At 42.0% G+C, this 19477-nt stretch overlaps 1 protein-coding gene across 1 annotated transcript in view; it reads right to left on the bottom strand.

The window, feature by feature from the left end:
• PREX2 (phosphatidylinositol-3,4,5-trisphosphate dependent Rac exchange factor 2) overlaps positions 1 to 19477 on the bottom strand; it is a 922406-nt gene that overhangs the window by 367621 nt on the left and 535308 nt on the right. Inside the window, exon 30 of the mRNA XM_029591436.1 lies at positions 10377 to 10505. Coding sequence (XP_029447296.1) covers positions 10377 to 10505 — 129 coding nt within the window. The remainder of the gene's footprint in view (positions 1 to 10376; positions 10506 to 19477) is intronic.

Here is a 19477-nt window from a genome sequence, read left to right as displayed (position 1 = left end):
CAGTACTTTAATAATTTCACTTTCTTCCCTAAACCCAGACTTAGCATTAGAGCAAATAACAGCAAATGACAAGAAAGTAAGATTTCTTATCTGCAAATGTCTCAGCTGAAGTGGCTATCAGAAAGAAGATTCAGTAAGGATACTTTTGACACAAGTGACCCTTTTATCCCCAAATTAAACTACAAGACCTGGCACCTCAAGTTTTATTATACATATACAGCTGAATTTCAAAAGGAGCCCAGCATACAAATACCACCTTATTTCTGAAAATCCTGAATTTTACAGCACTTGTCAGCAATGGGTTATCAATTTCACTTCCCTTTCTGTAATCAGACTCAGAATTAGAGCAAATAATAGCAACAGTCTTGCCAGATCAAGGTTGAGGCACACTGGCAGTGCAGTGCTGGCAGGCTTACACTATCAGTGCCTTTATTGCAGGCAAGAGCATGACAGGAGACCTGTTGCTGAGGTGCTGGCTGGTAGCAGAGAATTTCCTTATATACTAGGACAGGATGTGATGTCATCAGCCAGTGCCCCAGGAAATAGCAGTAGCAAGGTTTTATAGGAAGTAGTCCTGGTGCCAGGAAGTTCTAGTCATGAAATAGGGTACTGCATGGTGCAGGACGCTATGCTGGGTGTACTAGGAGGTGTTACACTAAATACTTGAGCTATAACAAAGGTCATATCTGCATAACAAAAGGGGGGAAAGTACTAAGGTTTGTGAATTAGCATCTGATGGCTCATCTGTGGACTGCAGATCAGCTGCTAGCTAGCAAAGTCCCACTCCTTCCGAGAGGCACTTCACCTGAGCATTACCAGTCAACCCATAACGTGCTAGCAAGATGACTGCCCTTATTCCATTGGGGACATCTAGTCTGATGCTACACTGGGACCATTTTACCCTCATAGCAGACAGTCTTAATAAAGTCACTAAGGTCAGAACTTGATCACCCAATTCTCAACCCTTGGGCAAACTCTCTAAGGCTCAAGTTACTCCCGCCCCATGTACTGTGACAGTCAACAGGAACAATTAACAAACAAAATATGAGGTACTAGTGAGGTTTTTAACTAGACATTGGTTTCTAACTGGTAATAAATCTCAAAGTGATGGTGGGTGGGATTTTGCAGTGTCAATGGTGTGGGGGAGAAAAAGGAAAGGGAAGTGTCCCATGCTGATCCCTCCCTATTCATCCTCTGCCACTGCCCAACCTTACTTTGAACTGTACTCACCCAGACTTCAAATCACCCAATGGCCTCAATGATCTCTCCCAAGGCCAGCCCTCTCCTTAACTTGTACTATCGCTCTGAGGTCATCGGGTGCGTGATCATCCCAACAAGGTCATCAGACCATGCCAAACTCTCCCTGCCTTGCCTACATCCTCAACACATCTGGCCTGCAAGCAACTCCTCAACCCCCAACCTGAGGTAATTTCCTCCTCCCCTTTTCCTGGATGCACAGACAGGATCCTTGGGCATGGTGCCACGCATTATGTTACGTGTGCCATCTGCAGCAGACCCGAGGCACTGCCCCCTCACCTCTCTGCAGTGACTCCAGCTCCTGGTTCCTCCTTGCTGGCGGTGGTGAGCCACCAGCTCCGTCCTCGGGCCTCCCCCGATGCCTTCGGCCCAGCTGCAGTCCCTGGCATTCCCGGTCTAGCCACCATATCCATTGCTTCTCATCGGGCCTCTCCGCGTGGCCTGCGGAGAGATGCTGCTACTCGGTGCCGCGCCCCTCCCTAGGCGTGCATGTGTGCTTCACCAATGGAACCTAACAACGGCTGCAGATGATGACATCAGCGGAGCTTCAGTATTTAAGTGCAGGCTCTGCTCCCTATCTTTGCCTTTTGGAGCAGGTCTCCTCGTTGGTCGAGTATTCGTTGCCTCCTTTGAGATTTGTCTCGCTCCTGTGTTTCTGTTCCTCGTGATCCTGGTTCCTGTCTCCTTGTTCCTACGTTCCTGCCTTGCACCTTACCTCAGATTGCCTACATGGACTTTGACTCTGCTTCGCCTGACCACATCATTGACTCTCTCCAAGCCCGGACCTCTGCTTCGCTTGACCACGGCATTGACTCTCTCCAGACCCAGACCTCTGCATCACCTGACTACGTCATTGCCTCTCTCCAGACCCAGACCTCCGCATTGCCTGACTGCGTCGTTGCCTCTCTCCAGACCCAGACCTCAGCATCGTTTGACTACGCTTGACTATCTCCGTGATCAGACCTCAGCCTTGCTTGCCATTGCCTCCAGCCCTGACTCAAGCCTGTTCCTCAATGTCTCTCCAGCTTACTTCCTGGACTTGGTCTATTCAGACTTCGGCCTGCTCTTGCTTGGGTGCCCCCTGTCTGCCTCAGTTCTTTGGTACCCGAGTCTCCTGGACACAACCTTGTCCAGCGTAAGACTGTACCATCTCTCACCTGCTGTCTCTGGACTGAACCCGATCTCCACATCGACTACATACAGAGGCCCACCTAAGTCCAACCAGCCCCGGCATCCAAAGGCTCAACCCGCGGGGAACGAGGACTGGTATTGGTGAAGCTCCAGCTGGCCTCTGTTCATCAGCCCACTCCTCCTGCTGACAGTGGGGTCCCATAGGTTCCTACCTACGGGTTGAGTCAACCCCACCTCGGCCCAAGGGTCTACCTCCAGTGCAACAAATTTCTTAGCCCGCTATACTCTAAAAATCAATGGTGAACCAGCCTTGCACTGTTCTGCTCTTATCTATGATAGATTAGTCTTATAATAATACTGTATTAGTAACTGTTGTATTTCGAAAAGAGAAGGTTTTTCATGAACTGGGAACTTTAGAAAATAAACTCTATGTAAGGTACACTAGTCATTCTCTCAGTGGAAAGTTTCCATCCAGAAATTGCACTATTATTTTCCAATTCTGTTTCTTAACTATGCTTTCAAAACAGCAGGGGCTTGTGGTCTGTAGTAAGTTAATGGAACAAACACAGTTCATAGCTTTGTAATCTAAGCAGTTTTAAAAGCTTCCAGAAAGCAGCAAAGACCATGTTTCAAAGACTTTCATATTCTGTGAGTATTCTTTGTAGTTCATTGGCAGGGCCTCAGCCCCTAATGTGGGTTATAGAGGCATATGTCCTAGTTATTGAAATATTCGAGTGCCAATAACAGTATAAAATCATAATACAAAGCAAGTAGTCTAAGGAGGTAATATTTAATCACTGGCCAGATTGCAAAGGGATGCAGTGGAAGCAATGAATATAGATTAGTTTCTTGCAATAATAGCCATCCTAACTTGAGAAACTTGACATGAGCTATTTGCCTCTCAATGCATTTACTTGTCATTAACATGGACTATTATCATGCAGAAATACCCCATGTTTTTGCAGCAACAAGCATTGGTCTCCATGTGTGAATGTTAAACTGTGCACATTTGGCAAGAATGTCAGAGGCGATTAAAAGGAGCTGAGTGATTTTATAGGTGATGCTGACAGTGATAGCATGCTTAGGGGCCGATATAATAAGATGTGCTGATTCTACCATGGGTTTTAACCCCTGTTTTAGTGTGGGTTTTTCTGTGCTATCCTAGCCCTGGTATGTAACAGGTTTTAGCTCCAGAAAAAAACATGCTAAAACAGGAGTTAAATCCTGCGACAAGATTAGCTTGTCTCATGCTAATTGCAGGGAGATAAGTCTTATTAGTTAGTACCTTTCAAGACAAGGAGGCATGCTAGTGGGGAGGCTGCCTGGTGGGCCTCCTTTTTACTGTGGGAAATGTAACTCTTGGTAAAAGGCAGGAGTTACATTTCCTACAGTAGAAAGGAGGGAACCAAATCCCACTTGGGTGGGCCAGGCCTTACCAGGCCGGGTTGGGTGGATTGACCGGCTGAGTCCTCGCTCCCTCCCAAGCATGCCAAACAATTCTAACCATAAGAAAAGTTGGGCTAGGCAGGGCAGGGTCAGGCCAAATGGGATGAGCCAGGCCAGGATGAGTTAAGTAAGTCAATCTGGTAAGTTATCTCTCTCTCTTCCCTCCTAAACTCTCTTCCTCTCACCTTAAAATAAATTCAGACTGAGCTGGGTCACGTCTGGTGGGTCTTCCCTCCTATCCCACCCCACTTCTTCTTAACTTAAAAAAAATAAATCGGGCCAGAGCAGAACTTCCATCATCTGGAACCCCCTACTACCCATCAAAACAGATGGAGTCCTCCAAATCCCCCCCCCCCCCACACACACACACACACACATAGAACTACAACCATAGAAGACCTCCTGCAGGGCTGTTCCCTCACTGGCAGCCGATTGGTCCCTCCACTATCTGTCAGTGAAAGGATCAATCCTCTTCCAGCATTCTGAAAGCACAGCTTTCTGAAAGGGGATTGGTCCTTCACTGACAATTGATAGTGGAGGGACCAATCAGCAGACAGTGAAGTAGTGAATAAATTCGACACTTAATATTAATTTATTCACACCTTTGCTGCGGTCTGATTAGTCCCTCCACTGGCAGCTGTCAGTGAAAAGACCGATCCCCATTCAGAAAGTTTCTCTTTCAGAATTGTGGGTCCATACTCTCAAATATTATTTAGTAAGAATTATTTATTTGATATAATTGTTATTAAGCCCTACATAGAAAGAAAAGCAGTGTGGCTGCTGCTGATTGTGTCAGTGCTGCCCCCAAAATTATTCATGCTCTGGATGATTGCCTAGTTCACCTAATGGTTACACCTGCCTGGGAAGAGGTGGGGAAAGAAGGGGGTATATCAGCTAAACCATATCATAGATCCAGAATGCATTGCCAATGGACCCCTGTTAGAGTATTTATGTGTTCCAGGAATGACAACTGTTTTAAGTAGTCAGGTGTCAATGTTGGGGAATTGAACTGCATTTTATAAGAGATAGATGTGGTTAAATTAGTAGAATCCTTCATTGGATAAAAAAATGTCTAAAATAATTTTGAAAGCAGAATACGAGTGCTTACAAGATGGACACCTAACCTGCTTTCTCTCATACCTTTCACACTAAACTTTAACGGGCTAATTTTCAGAAGCCTGCATGCGTAAAACAGGGGATTATGTGAATGGCTTGGCCTTGTGTGCGCCACGCACATTTTTGGAAGGACCCAGCCATGCGTGTAACCCCTGTTATGCGCTGAAGTGCCGGGCCTCTCAAAAGGGGCGGGCCATGGGGGTGGCGTCTGGGCAGGACGGGGGGCAGGGGGCAGGAGCAGGCCAGGGATTGGGGACTGGACAGGGGGCAGGCTGAGACAGCTCCATTGAATGCTGTCCTGAGAAAGTGCGTGCCGGAAGCCGACCAGCATGCGGAGATTTCTCCTGTTTCTGAGGAGCAGTAAATAATCTAACAAAAAAAAAAGTAAGTATCTAGGAAGGGGTTTGGAATCAGGGAGGAGAGCAGAGGGGAAATGGTAGGAAGGTTAGGTAGGGGTATAGGGAACTGGGGAAGCCCTACTCCTGTTGCTGCTTGTGACCTTTTAAAGTTTTCCACCCCTACACGTGGAGGAGGCCAGCTGCCTGCACATGCGCATGAGTATGTTAAAATCTACCACACATGTGTGAGCAGATATATTTTATAACACGTACGCAGGTCTTAAAATTGACCCTTATATCTTTGATGTGCTCCAATGCCTGCAAATTTGGAGGTTAGCATTTCAATGCGTGGCAAATGTTCAAAAAGTGATTCCTACCAAGGGTCCTCCTCGGGTGTCAAGCGACTTAAACAAGACCCCCCCCCCCCCCAAAAAAAAAAAAAGAATAGGGCAAAAGCAAAATCCATGATGGGGGAAAAGGTGCTACTTGAATGACAAGGAATTAAAATCTAATGGAGCAAAACTTTAAGGCAACCAGCAAGATTAAGTTAGATTTAGAGCACCTTACAAATCAATTTACTGCACTACAAGTGGCAGCTTGTAAATACAAAGGGCAGCTGGCCGACCTGGATGAAGTTCCTGATACATTGAGCTACTACTCTGTAGAGCTAACCGCCATGCATGCGATGTTAGAAGATCTCTCCAACTGAGGACGCAGGAGCAGTATCCACCTCTTGGGTTTGCTGGAAGGAGTGGAGAATACAAACATTGTGCACTTTATTGAATCTATAGTGACTCAGGTATTGCGTCTATCATTTGAGAGACTATTTGAATTTGAGCGTGCCTATCGTGCTCTTCATGGGGAAATACAAGGCCAATTGTTTTTAAAGTGTTGCTGTACCCACAAGCACTTGAAATATTGGCTGCAGGCCGAGTTAAAACACCAGTATTATATTAGGGATACAAAATCCTTTTTTGTCCTGGACTTAGCCAAAACAACTGCATTCCTCCGCACACAATTGCTACATTTAAGGTACTATGAAAACAATTGGGAGTACGATATGGATTGCAATATCCAACATGAATGAAGATGACAACAACACTAAATCTTTTGATGTTCCAGCCAAATTGGAAGCCGCCTTGGCTAAAGAAAAGAGTCGCATGGATGAAACTTAATTGTTTAACATCTCCCTCTTCCTCTTATTATATATGTGGAAAATATCAAATTGTCACTATACTAAAATCCTCCCCCCCTTTAAAAAGACAATTAACTACTGAGATGAATTGTGTGGTAATATAATTTTAACATATCCTCTTCTGAGTTTTTGTGATTAAGACATCTTTATTGTGCAACCACTCTATTACAAATGCAGGCACTATTTATCACCGATATATCATCGATAATCTGTAGAGTACTTTCTTCATTGAAACAGTACTAGCTATAGGATTCTAGAACAACTCTTCTAGCTTCAAACTCTAAGAGTGAGGGAAAGCCCCCTGCCACATATGGAATATAGAATGCTGGGATACGGGCAAGGGATTCATATATTCAGCAGAACTGATCAGAGCACTGAATTTACTGGAATCAAGTAAAAGATTTGCTCCAGCCAGACGAGCAACCGGAAGCTGCCTGAATGTAATATCTAGTTTGACAAAGGAGTAATGTATTATCTAAATAATAGATATAGATGTGTCTATATTTATACTGTATGGGGGTAATTTTGAAAAGGAGTTACTTGCGTAAAAAGAGCTATTATTGTAGCAATTTTCAAAAGCCATTTACTCGAGTAAAATGCACTTAAGTATATCCTATGGACAATTCAATGGCATACATAATCCGCACCGAGCAATCTATCTGATCCAAGGGCGTGGAATATAAGCATTTGAATAAATAACATAAAAAAAATAAATATATGCACGCATGGTATAAGGTAGACTGAATGCGCGTACATGTGTGCACAATTTTATATGGACATGCGCATATGCGCGCAAATGCCACCTCTACCATGTAAGTGGGGAATTTTATAAGGGACATGTGCTGACGCCATTACTAGTTTTCCCAGTTTGTTCCCAGTTCTCCCAGTTAAGAGATAGGACTTCCAAACCCACCTAGGTTATTAGCCTCCCTTTTCCCCTGAGCCTCAACCCTTAATACCCCTCTGACTAGCCTAGTTTTTTTGTTTTTACTTACACGCCATCCATAGGAGTAGTAAAGTTACGCAGCAGGGGACCCCAGCATGCACTTGTATGTGTAAACATGCACACATTTCATGTTAAAGTCTTGGAATGAGACATCAACACGTAAAGAGAGGGAAAAGGATCACAGTCCAATCACAAAAGTCTAGAGAAATATTTTTTGGAAGCAAATGACAATATCATAGAAATCGCTCTCAAATTTTAATCTGCAGCCTCTCGCCACGCAATGGGCCGCAAGCTGTATTCAGCTTTCAGAGCAATATGATGTATTCAATCATTTATTGTCATTTTGCTAAATCTATTTTCTTAAATTTTTATTCCCAAAACATATTTTAATAAATAAATTACTTAAACTACCAAACGGTTTTTTCAAAGAATTCCCATGGAAAAATAACAAAATTCCCACATTTAAACTACCCACAATTTTCTTTTTAAAATTCCCACAAAAAGAACGTTGAAGAGAGAATACTTAGCCCAATCGATGAAACATTTAAGCCAAGCCAAAAGAGGCTTATAAATATGATTCATAACTGATATGAATATTTTCTATGATACTGTCATATTGTCATTTCCTTCCAAAAAACTCTTCTCTAGACTTTTGTGATTGGACTGTGATCCTTTTCCCTCTCTTTACGTGTTGATGTCTGATTAGTCTGAGAGGTGGTTTGCTTCTTGATTCTTTGCTTACTTAAAGTCTTGGAATGTACATGTCCTGCCCTTGCCCCACCCAGACCAAGCCCCTTTTTGGTTTTCTCACTTGTGCGTGCATTGGAAGATATGCGCATACGTGGGCAGCTTTTAAAATATGCTCAGTGCACGCCGGCTAGATGTGTGTCTCCTGCTTGTGGCATGTGCAGGACTTTTAAAATTCACGTATTAGGTCAAGGACATTTAGGGATTTATGTGAACCCCATATTGATGTAATAGTATAGGCTCAATTAAAAGGCAGCTGCTTATAGATGAAAGATAGCAACGTGCAATTTCAGAATACAATATTGTTCAGTATAAACCAAGTAGTTATAATTCCAATCAATTATTACATTCTGCATTTGAAAAAAAACAAAAAACATATAGCAGGTAAACAATCCCATAAGTGAGGGAGTGGCCTACAGTTATACAGCAAAGGACTGCGAAAGGGTTTGTAGGAAAAATACATAGAAGGACTCAGCTAAGCTATTCACTTAACTAAATTATTTAGACTATACCCTAACCCCTCAATTGAAAGTGATAGACAATTACTGTAAACCTGCCACAGTCTCTATTTTCAGCTCCTTATGATATCTCTTTCCCTCTATGCCTTCCTTTCTCTTATTCTTTACTAGAGATGTGAATCGTGTGCCAGATCGTCTTAACGATCAGGTTCGGCTGGGGGGGGGGGGGGGAGAATCTGATCGATAAGATATGTGAATTGGAATCGTTTCCGATTCCAATTCACATCGCTAATTTTTTTTTTAGGGAGGCTCGCGCCGCTAAAAAAAAAACCACCCGACCCTTTAAATCAACCCCCCTTAGCCTCCCCCACCCTCCCGACCCCGCCAAAACCTTTTAAAATTACCTGGTGGTCCAGGGGGGCCTCGGGGAGCGATTTCCCGTTCCCAGGCATCAGCTGCGCTAAAAAAAAATGGCGCCGATGCCCCTTTGCCCTTACCATGTGACAGGGTATCCGTGCCATTGGCCGGCCCCTGTCACATGGTAGGAGCACTGGATGGCCTGTGCCATCTTTAAAGATGGCGCCGGCCATCTTTACACATCAGCCCCTAGAGTATAGTATAATAGAGGCTGATGAGTAAAGTGCTCCTACCATGTGACAGGGTGGGTGAAGCCACTTGCTGGACCTTCCCGCAGCAAGCATAACAATATTCTCTAGATCTTCAGTGTTTTGCAATGTTATATAAACACTTTTATAAAGAAGAAGAAGCCTCTTTCAATCCTAGAATCTCTTCGAATTGATCTATGTTGACCTCAATTCAAAAAAAGAAATAAATTATTCATTGTTAAAAGGTAGCATTTGATTGGATAATGAGAAGCTAACTACGGGGAAGTATGATGACATTTTTAGAGCCTCCATTATTCGAAATGTAATAGTGAGATACCTAGGGTCCAAGTAAGTTTGTGCACAAAGCATAGGGTGATAGTTGTTACTTATTTGCTTATATGAATAGAATGTAATATACTTTTCTTTTTGAAAATTAACAAGATTTGCTCCTGACACAGGAAAGCAGTTGCTAAAATGCTGCAGTGTTAGGCAAGTTTGAAATCATGGTGGGACGAAAAGTAAAATTGTTTAAAGGAGGTTTACCATACTTTGGATTGGATATCTGGAAAAAAGAATGTAAAATTGAATGTTCTGCCATTTGTGTGCTAAATGTGAAACCAGTCTTGGATTACAATACAATTTTTTAACAATGAATTGAGGTCAACATTGATCAATTCGGTGAGACTCTTAGATTAAAAGAAATTTCTTCTTCATAAAAGTGTTTTTATAGCATTGCAAGACACTGAAGATCTGAAGAATCTATTCCAATCTTCTTTAAATCTAGAATATTGAACTTCCTATGCGATAAGTTTACAGACATTAGTATGCTTTAATGTTTTAAGCATTGGGGCAGTGGTTTCAATTGTGTTTTTTTTCACCATATACTTAGTTTGTTTATTTCTATTAATACTTAGAGCTTAATGTAATGTTATAGGCAGATTATTAAATAATTGTGCTAAGAGAATAGATAAAGTATATTTTGTATTGTGTATAAATGTACTGCTCCGACGAGTGGGAGATTGTTGTTTTTGAATGGTATATAGTCTAGTATTTTGTGGGTTAGTGCTAACTCCATAAAAAATGGCAAATTTCTTTCATTTTACCTAAATGTATGCCAATAATGTTTTTATGACTAACCTTCCACATATATTCTGATGTTCTGTGCAAGATTTCGAACACTGTTGGGAAGATTCCAAGGATCTTGCTTGATGTGAAGTCGTAAGCGCTTAGGACAGCTAAGTTTAGGTTCCATTTCTTCTTGGAATTCTAAGAAAAAAAAGCAGAAAAACACTTTCTGATAAACATCCAGATAGAATATCTCTGTTGGACTGTCTGCATTTTAAGATTTACTTGTCAACTCAAAATCGTGAATGAAATCTTTTGCTGATGGCTAAATGTGTTTCAAGTTAGTGAGCACAGGAAATAACTCAGTTGTACAAAACTACACACCAAAAAAACCTTTCATACATATAAATCTTAGTACTGTTAAATACATGCTATAATTCAAAGGGCTTTTAAAATCTACACTGCTTAAAAATGAACATGATGGGAACTTACAAACCGTGGTAGATTCATTTATAAACAATATGTGGGCTAAAAAATGTCTCAGTTAAGCCCTTGTTATACATTTTTACCAATCCCAAGCAGAGTCACATCAGGAATGAGAGTCCAGATATATACATAGTTGCACTGGTTCTGTAAAAACATATCTTGAATTTTGAAATACGATTATACATTTAGCAGGAAACATGCTAGCGACTCAGTCTTTCAGATTCCCTCTGATACTAGCCGAAATTTGGAGCTGTTTCTTAATTATTGAAATTAAACATGCCCCACACCAAAAGGAAGGCAAGAATCAGAGAGGCTGTTACCTCTACTCTTGTTCCCGGATTTCGACAACCGACGATCAAATCGATGCAAGCAGGGTCCATGCTTTCACAGCTAGAGGGAGGAGCCGCGAGAGACATCAGCGACGAGCAGATGCGGACGCCTCAGGCAGAGGAAACATCCCTCAGCCCCGGCACGCCAATAGTTCCCAGTACGGGCATGCATTCGTTTCCTACGTATTGGTAATCCGTGATATATAGGGCCATATTCGTTGTATTCGTGGGGAAGTGAAATGTATCGTGATTCCCCACGAATACAACAAATCTTCACCGAATTATTCGGCCATCTGAAGGAGCGAATTTAAATAAACCCCCCACCCTCCTGACCCCCCCAAGACTTACCAAAACTCCCTGGTGGTCCAGCGGGGGGTCTGGGAGCCATCTCCTGTTCTCATACCCTCAGCTGCCGGTATTCAAAATGGCACCGATAGCCTTTGACCTTACTATGTCACAGGGCTACCAGTGCCATTGGTCGGCCCCTGTCACATGATAGGAGCAATGGATGGCCGGCACCATCTTGTGCTCCTACCTTGTGACAGGGGCTGACCAATGGCACCAGTAGCCCCTGTGACATAGTAAGGGCAAAGGCTATCGGTGCCATTTTGAATACTGACAGCCAACGGCCCGAGTGCAGGAGGTCACTCCTGGACCCCTGCTGGACCACCAGGGACTTTTGGCAAGTCATGTGGGGGTCAGGAGGGTCCCCCAAGACTTGCCAAAAGTCCCTGGTGGTCCAGAAGGGGTCCAGGAGCAATCTCCTGCACTCAGGCCGTCGGCTGCCAGTAATCAAAATGGCACTGATAGCCTTTGCCCTTACTATGTCACAGGGGCTACTGGTGCCATTGGTCAGCCCCTGTCACATAGTAGGAGCACAAGATGGCGCCAACCATCTATTTCTCCTACCATGTGACAGGGGCCGACCAATGGCACCGGTAGCCCCTGTGACATAGTAAGTTCAAAGGCTATCGGCACCATTTTGAATACCGGCAGCCGAGGGTATGAGTGCAGGAGATGGCTCCCAGACCCCCTGCTGGACAACCAGGGTGTTTTGGTAAGTCTTGGGGGGAGGGGGGGGGGTCAGGAGGGTGGGAGGTTGTAGTTAATTCAATTTTAGCGGGATATGAATAAGAATTAACGCATGAATGTATCGGGGCCCCCTTTGCAAAATGCAACGTATCTGCCCCCGACAAATATGAATCCCGAATGCAATGTATGGCGTCCCTCTGCACATCCCTAGTCCTCAGACCCCCTTACGGATCCCCTGAGAAATCAGAGGACCCGAGGAGTGAGCGGAAGGAAGGATCAGTCTCAGAGGACCTCGCAACTCCCGAGAAGCTTAAATGGAGGACCATCAGCTTTGGTGAGCTCAGTGTTCCAGAGCTCCAAGGGTGTGACGGTAGAGGAGCAGCTCTGTACCAATGGAGGGAAGGGCCCAGCAGAGCCAGGAAAAAAAGAGCTGGATATTAAGATAATTTGTGACCAACCTCTTATAAAACCTACTAAAATTACTTTGGAACAAATATAGGGTGTATTATTATCAATGGACAAATCGATAAAAGATTTAACTTTACTGGTTAAAGAAAATATGAATAAAATGCAGAGTCTGGAGAACAAGGTGAATACTCTTGAATCATCAGTGAAAGAAGAGGAAACTAAAGTTGAAAATATGCAACAGGTACAAGATAACTTGGTTAAATCTGAAAGCATATACAACAGGAGGTTGGAAAATCTGACCTTAGAAGATCTAATTTGAGAATATTAAATTTCCCGAAGTCAAAGATGGCATCTTCTCAGGATTTGTTCAAAAGTTACTTAATGAATGTCCTGAAATATCCAGAGCAAGCTATTCCTGCAATATCTAGGATATTTTATATCCCTATGAATAAAGAAGTGAGAAATGATATACAACAGGATGGAATATCAATTAACCTGTCTGCAATCCTTGAAGTGTCTCAAGAAATAATAATAGACTCTCGTGCTACACTATTGGTAACATTCACCTTTTCCTCAGAAAGAGACTCGGTATTAAGGATGGCATTCAGAAACCAAGCCCAAGAATTCTACAGTCAACAAATATGGGTATTCCCTGATATAACAAAAGTTACTCAACTAAGAAGAAAGAAATTCATAAGAATGAGGAATGAGGCTGTTTCAAGAGGGGCAAGGTTTCATTTGAGAAAAACACTTTCTAATAAACATCCAGATAGAATATCTCTGTTGGACTGCATTTTAAGATTTACTTGTCAACTCAAAATCATGAATGAAATCTTGTGCTGATGGCTAAAATGTGTTTCAATTTAGTGAGCACAGGAAATAACTCAATTGTACAAAACTACATACCAAAAAAACCTTTCATATATATCTTAGTACTGTTTAATACATGCTATTATTCAAAGGGATTTTAAAATCTACACTGCTTAAAAATGAACATGATGGGAACCAACAAACCGTGGTAGATTCATTTATAAACAATATGTGGGCTAAAAAATGTCTCAGATAATAGTTCAAAAATAATATGACATTCACTGGTAATATAAATGAACCACCTAGTGTTTCCCAAACAATTATATAACTCAGACAGGTGTTTTATTAAGTTTCATGGATGAAAAAGCCAGCTCATAAAAATAGTCCTACCAGCTGCAAGAGGCAACCTCAGATCTAAATCATGGCTGGCAGAAATAAATATCCATAGTACAAGCTTGCAAACTCATTTGTATTTCATAGTATATACGTTATTTATTCAAAAAAGTAAAAAGTCCCACATTAAATAGCCACACTTAACTTTGCAAACAATTCTGTATTGCCCATTAAAGGTTCTTTGTTTCATCTAACTCTGGCTTCCACTATGTGGGACACAATTTTGTGCAATATTGAAAGTTTAATCAAAGTCTCACATATGCATTCATCATTTTCCAACTAAGACTAAGAGGGTCATTTTCAAAAGTGATCGCACGCGAAAAGTCCCTTTTTGCATGTGATCACTAAATGGGGGTGGAGTCGGCCCCAGAAGAGGAGGAGTCAGGGCGGCACTGGGGCCGACTCTGCGGAGACATCGCTGGCAGCGAAAGGTAAGGACCCTTATCACCGCCAGTTTCGCACCAAATAACTACACTTTTATGGTGCTATCGCTGCTGGCGTTCGCAGGCCTGCCCCCTCTTCGCCCCCCCCCCCCCCTTCCCGTTATCGCCAGATTTTCTAAGGTCTGCGACCTTAGAAAATCCAGGCCTAAGAGTCTGGAAACATCAACTTATTGGTTTGACAAATGAACCCTTCTCATTCGAATGACAGGGAATTCAGAATTGTTTGCAATGTTAAGTGTGGCTATTTAATATGGGACTTATTACTTTTTTTGAATAATTTGCATCTTGCAGCCAGTTAAGGTGCCATGATTTTTTTTACTATTTTTTATTTATACATTTCCAAAAATAAATCAAGAATCCACTTGAATGGCAATAATAAATGTGACATACATTAATCAAATAAATATGAATTACAAATTAAAAATAAAATATTGTCATATTAACTTCTAGACCTCAAAGAGGGGATCCGAATATACAACCCCAGGAAAATTTACTGAAAAATAGAAGAAAACACTAGCATAAAGGGGGTAGCTTATTACAACAAGAGGACTTATTACTGGACAATCTACTCTCCATCTATGCAAGAGGAGATGAACTTAAGTTAACCCCACATTTATTACTTAAGAAAGCAGTTAATTGACATGGTTGCAAGAAAACATACGAAACATCACGATACTTTATCAAACATTGACAGGGAAATTTAAGAAGGAAAAAAGCTCCAAGTTGAAGAACCTGGGATTCTAATAACAGAAATTGTCATCTCCTCTTCTGTGTCTGTTTAGCAAGATCAGGAAAAATCTGAACTTTCAAATTTAAAAAGGATTACATATGATGGTGAAAACACATCTTAAGAATCCAATCTCTATCATATTCTAATAAAAAGGAAACAATTAAAGTAGCCAGAGTAACTATGTTTCCTTTTGATTTTTCCAAAATTGCAATAAGATTTAAATTATCAGGCTGCATTTTGTTTGAATCTAAGGAGCCTTTCTTAAAGGGAGGCATATAGTTGATCCATAATATTACTGGAAAAGCTTGCTCAGGAATTTTGAGAACGTCCGTTAGATATCTCTTCCACATATCCTTAGGTGAAACTAATGGATCCTTAGGAAAGTTTATACAACAAAGATTCCTTCCTTGTCGTTGACATTCCATGAACTCAATTTTATTTGATAGTAACAAATTTTCTGTGTGGAGAACTTGCTGTAAAGCAAAAGAGCTTTCCAGTTGACTTTTGAAAATTTCACACAATCCCTTATTCTCCCCAGATTCTTTTTTCACTTGTTTCAAATGGGAATCAAATGTATTAATAATGGACACAATGGTAAAAATTGAGTGGAAGTATTTTAGTTTAACATTTGAATTGCTTCCCATATAGATTCTAGGATAAACTGCTTAAGTGTTATCAAGTACAAAGATTTTATCTGTAAAGGCTCAACCAGGACATCTTCAACCTGCCATGGAGCAATACTTCCAGCAACCTTCCCTGAAATGCCGAGAGTCTCCAATGGCTATGGGGCAGATCAGGCAGGATCCTTGAGCTCAGAACAAGGCACATGAACAACAGCCACTTCTGGAGATTCAGTACCTCACTGGGGTTCCTGCAGCCTTGCCTCAGCAGGATTAACAGGGGGCGTCCTCTGCTCCGGGGACAAAGATGTAATCAGCTCAGAGAGGTGTTTGAGTTCATCTTCCTCCCCGATCTACCTCTAGCGAGCCCCCGCTTGGAGCTCTAGCTCCCCAACGTACATGTGCATCCATAGGTCCAGATGGAAGGCCAAACGGGGGAGCCGTCTAAGCCTCGCACTCCCGGGCCCTCCATTTATGGATGGAGTGAGACATTTCAAAGGTAACGGAGCACAGGCAAAAAGGAGCGCATGAATGCCGAGCTAGTGTGCCATTTTGGATCCCCCTTCACTTTAAGATATTCTCGTCATGATTTTTTTTTAAAGCAGCCTGAATTACAGTTCCCTGTCCCCCCCCACCCAAGCATAGATCATTGGCCCTACTGGGCTGATCCTCCCTCACCCCTACTGCCAAACCCCCTATGACAAGACATTATTTATTTATTTAAAATGTATTTCCCGCCGAGCAACATTTCTAGGCGGCTTATAAGTGGCACATCTACAATTACAACATTAAAAAACACAACATTAAAAGCATTAAACATGACTCATACATACACAATCATCATGCTACCTAAGACTAAAATCACTTACACTTGATCAGTCCCATGCTTTTTCCATGTCATATTAGCTTATCACAATGATACCCTCATATAATAAAAGCCTGTTGGAAAAAAAAGGCCTCTATCAATTTCCTGAACTTTAATAGCCAAGTTTAATTTTTCAAATACTGTGGTAGGGAATTCTAACAAAGTGTAAGGGAAGCCAGGGCAGCGTCTCCCCTCCTCCCACCCATTCTCTGGTTCACCATAATGTTCCAACAGGGAGTCCTCTTTTGCCTCACTCCCTTTCCTGCCTCTGCCTCCACCATCCCCATCTGAACCCTAACCCTCCTACCCTCCCAGTACCTTTTCGAATCTCTGTCTTCTGCCAGGATTGCGGTAGGCTTTGTTGCTTCCTTTATGATGTTTAAATTGTAGGCTTTTCTGAATCATTTGGAGCCTTCTGCTAGCTTTTGAAAGATAATGTCCATTCTGCTCTATCTTTTTGTTGTCTTGATTTTTCTTCTTCCTTTCTCATTTTTGGCAGATCTTTAACTTAGTAAATGTCGGTAGATAAAGACCAAACTGGTCCATCCAGTCTGCCCAGCAAGGTGTTCAGGGTTGTAACTGCTGCTCTGTGCAAGGAGGCTCAAGCTGTAAAAGCAGGTGATGGCCAGATGTCTCTTTCCCAACTTTATTTTTTCATTTCTTCTTGTGGTCCTCAGAGGATTTGCCCAGGCCTTATGCATTTTGTAAACCATGGTGTGAAAAGGTTAGGGGTGAAAGGTTTTATTTGATAACCTATCACCCCTCTTACATTCATTGTATGCCAGCTGACAGTAGATTAAAAATAAGCACATAAGACTCTAGTCTGCGAAAATCTGAGGCAGTTTTGGCTGACTATCTGGAAATGTTCAGCCTGCTACATATTTTCTCATTCTGTTCAAAAATGCGTTTTGACACAGAGGGATATTTAGCTTTGTCCTAAGAAGATTTAGTCCTCTTCCTAAATTTGGCATCTGAATATTGTAGACAAGAAATCATAGTGATATAAAATCTTGACGAATGACTATTTGGTCCAAAGTATTTAAAACAGAAGAATATTTGTCATCATAATATCTGTGATCTCTTGAAACCAAAGGAGCCTACATGATATTCTATTTTTCATTAAATCCAGAGCCCTCTAAAGTACGAGAACAACTTCTAACTTTAAAGGTCTTTGGGTTTAATGAAAAATAGAGCTTGCAGTTAATAAACTGAAAAATCAAATACAGCTGTAAAGTCATTCATATGGATCCTGATATATTTTGTGGTCATGGGACTATCCCGCGAGCTGCCACACTCACTACAGCTGCTGTTCGATTCTGCCGGAGGCCTCCTGAAGCAACAGGATGTTACCAACATTGTATACCACTGACGCTGCACCATTTATCCTTAGGTGCACAGTGGGAAATCTAGAGCAGTACCTCCTGATGACATCAGCCCTATTGAGCTGTTTAAGTAAAGGCCCCATAGCATTGCCTTTCCACCTGGCCTTGACCCCTTGCTTGGACCCAGTCATGATTGCCTGGGCCTGACCACAATTGCCTGCCACCTGGACCTGACCCCCTGCCTGGATCTGACCATTCTTGCTAGCTGCCTGCCCCAACCTTGGCCTGCCTCTGACTTCATTAGTCTGCTGCCTGAAAAAGATCAATTTCCAAGTTGGAGCTATAACGAGATAGCCATGATTTTTAGAGAAATACGATGATTTCATAAAGATCAAGTAAAGTAAATGGCACTCAAGTTGTGACTTTGGATACAATTATAAGGAGTGAAATTCTCCTCATTAAGATAAATATTGCTAAGTTCATCAAATAATAGGTTAACATCAGATCAAAGTGACACCGCACAAACAATAAGGAGTTTTTTTGAATAATTTTATTAAAATAAAAATAAGAGAATACAAGACCAGTGACTGAAACAATTGGCTTTAAAACAGTTTCCAAAATTTTGGATCTCTTGCCAATACTGAGGTCTTTTCTCTGAAATAAAGAATAGTTTAGTTATATTGAGAGAAATAAAGTTGTATGATTTTAAAATAAAGATAATATTGGAGATTTAATATAGATTCTCAGCAACAAATATATAGCTAGTTATTTTTCACTATTAATTGTATACTAGTTATTCCCCAACATTGTTGTAAGATTTTTCTTTTGAACAGCACCGGTGTAGATCATGTCTTTTTGGAGTGCTTGACTGGTGATTAGGAAGAACCCCATATCCTATGGGCCTTAAAAAGTATAACTTTTCCTTCCAGGAAATCATGGAGGCTTGCGCAATCCACGGCCTTCCCTGTGTGCCTCCATGCTCAAGAACTGGCTGGGACGGGGGCTACATAAATAATATACTTGCCTGACCCTTCGGTTCACCACTAGATGGCCTTAGGTCCCTTACCATCAGGATTAGTAACAGCAGTGGGATTTTCTATTTTTTTCAGTCTCTCCACTGAGCTGACTGGATTGGTTATTCCAAGGTCATAAGATAGAGCTAAAGGTAGAGAGAGTGTGGTAATTTTTCACCCTGTTGAGTTGGTCCCACCAATACAACTTGGTATTTTTCTTGCATTTAGAGGAGATTCCTCATCAGTACACTCCCTGTCTGAGAGGGGCTGCCTCCCTTTTTAAAGAGAGAGAGATTTTTGTAGAGTCTGCACAACTTTTGGATTCATTTTTTTTTTCTGGGGAATACCCTGTGCTTTGGAGAGAGTCAGTCTCCCCAATCTTGAGAGCAGGGGCTGAAGACCTGTGAGCAACCCCTCTACTCCCCAGAGGAAGCAAGACCAATAACAGCACTAACCAGCATGAGATATTTGGAACTTAGACACATATGGATTTTTCAATGTTTGTTAGTGAGGAGGTTTTTTCCCACCCCTCTTCACAACTTGGAGGAAGGAGATAGAGAGCTTTTGTCAAGACTGGAACATCAGGTTTCTCTCACAGAGAAGTCACACAGAGTGTAAGGAGAGAAGAGATTGTAACATCAAGATCTAGAGACTCCCAACTGGATCTCAGGCCCCAAAGAGATCAGGACACAGGCTGTGGGCTCAAGACAGAACTTTGGCTC

This window comes from Rhinatrema bivittatum, chromosome 2 (assembly GCF_901001135.1).
Source record: "Rhinatrema bivittatum chromosome 2, aRhiBiv1.1, whole genome shotgun sequence".
NCBI lineage: Eukaryota > Metazoa > Chordata > Amphibia > Gymnophiona > Rhinatrematidae > Rhinatrema > Rhinatrema bivittatum.
Note: the sequence above shows the minus strand (reverse complement) of the source record. Positions and strands in the feature narration are given on the sequence as shown.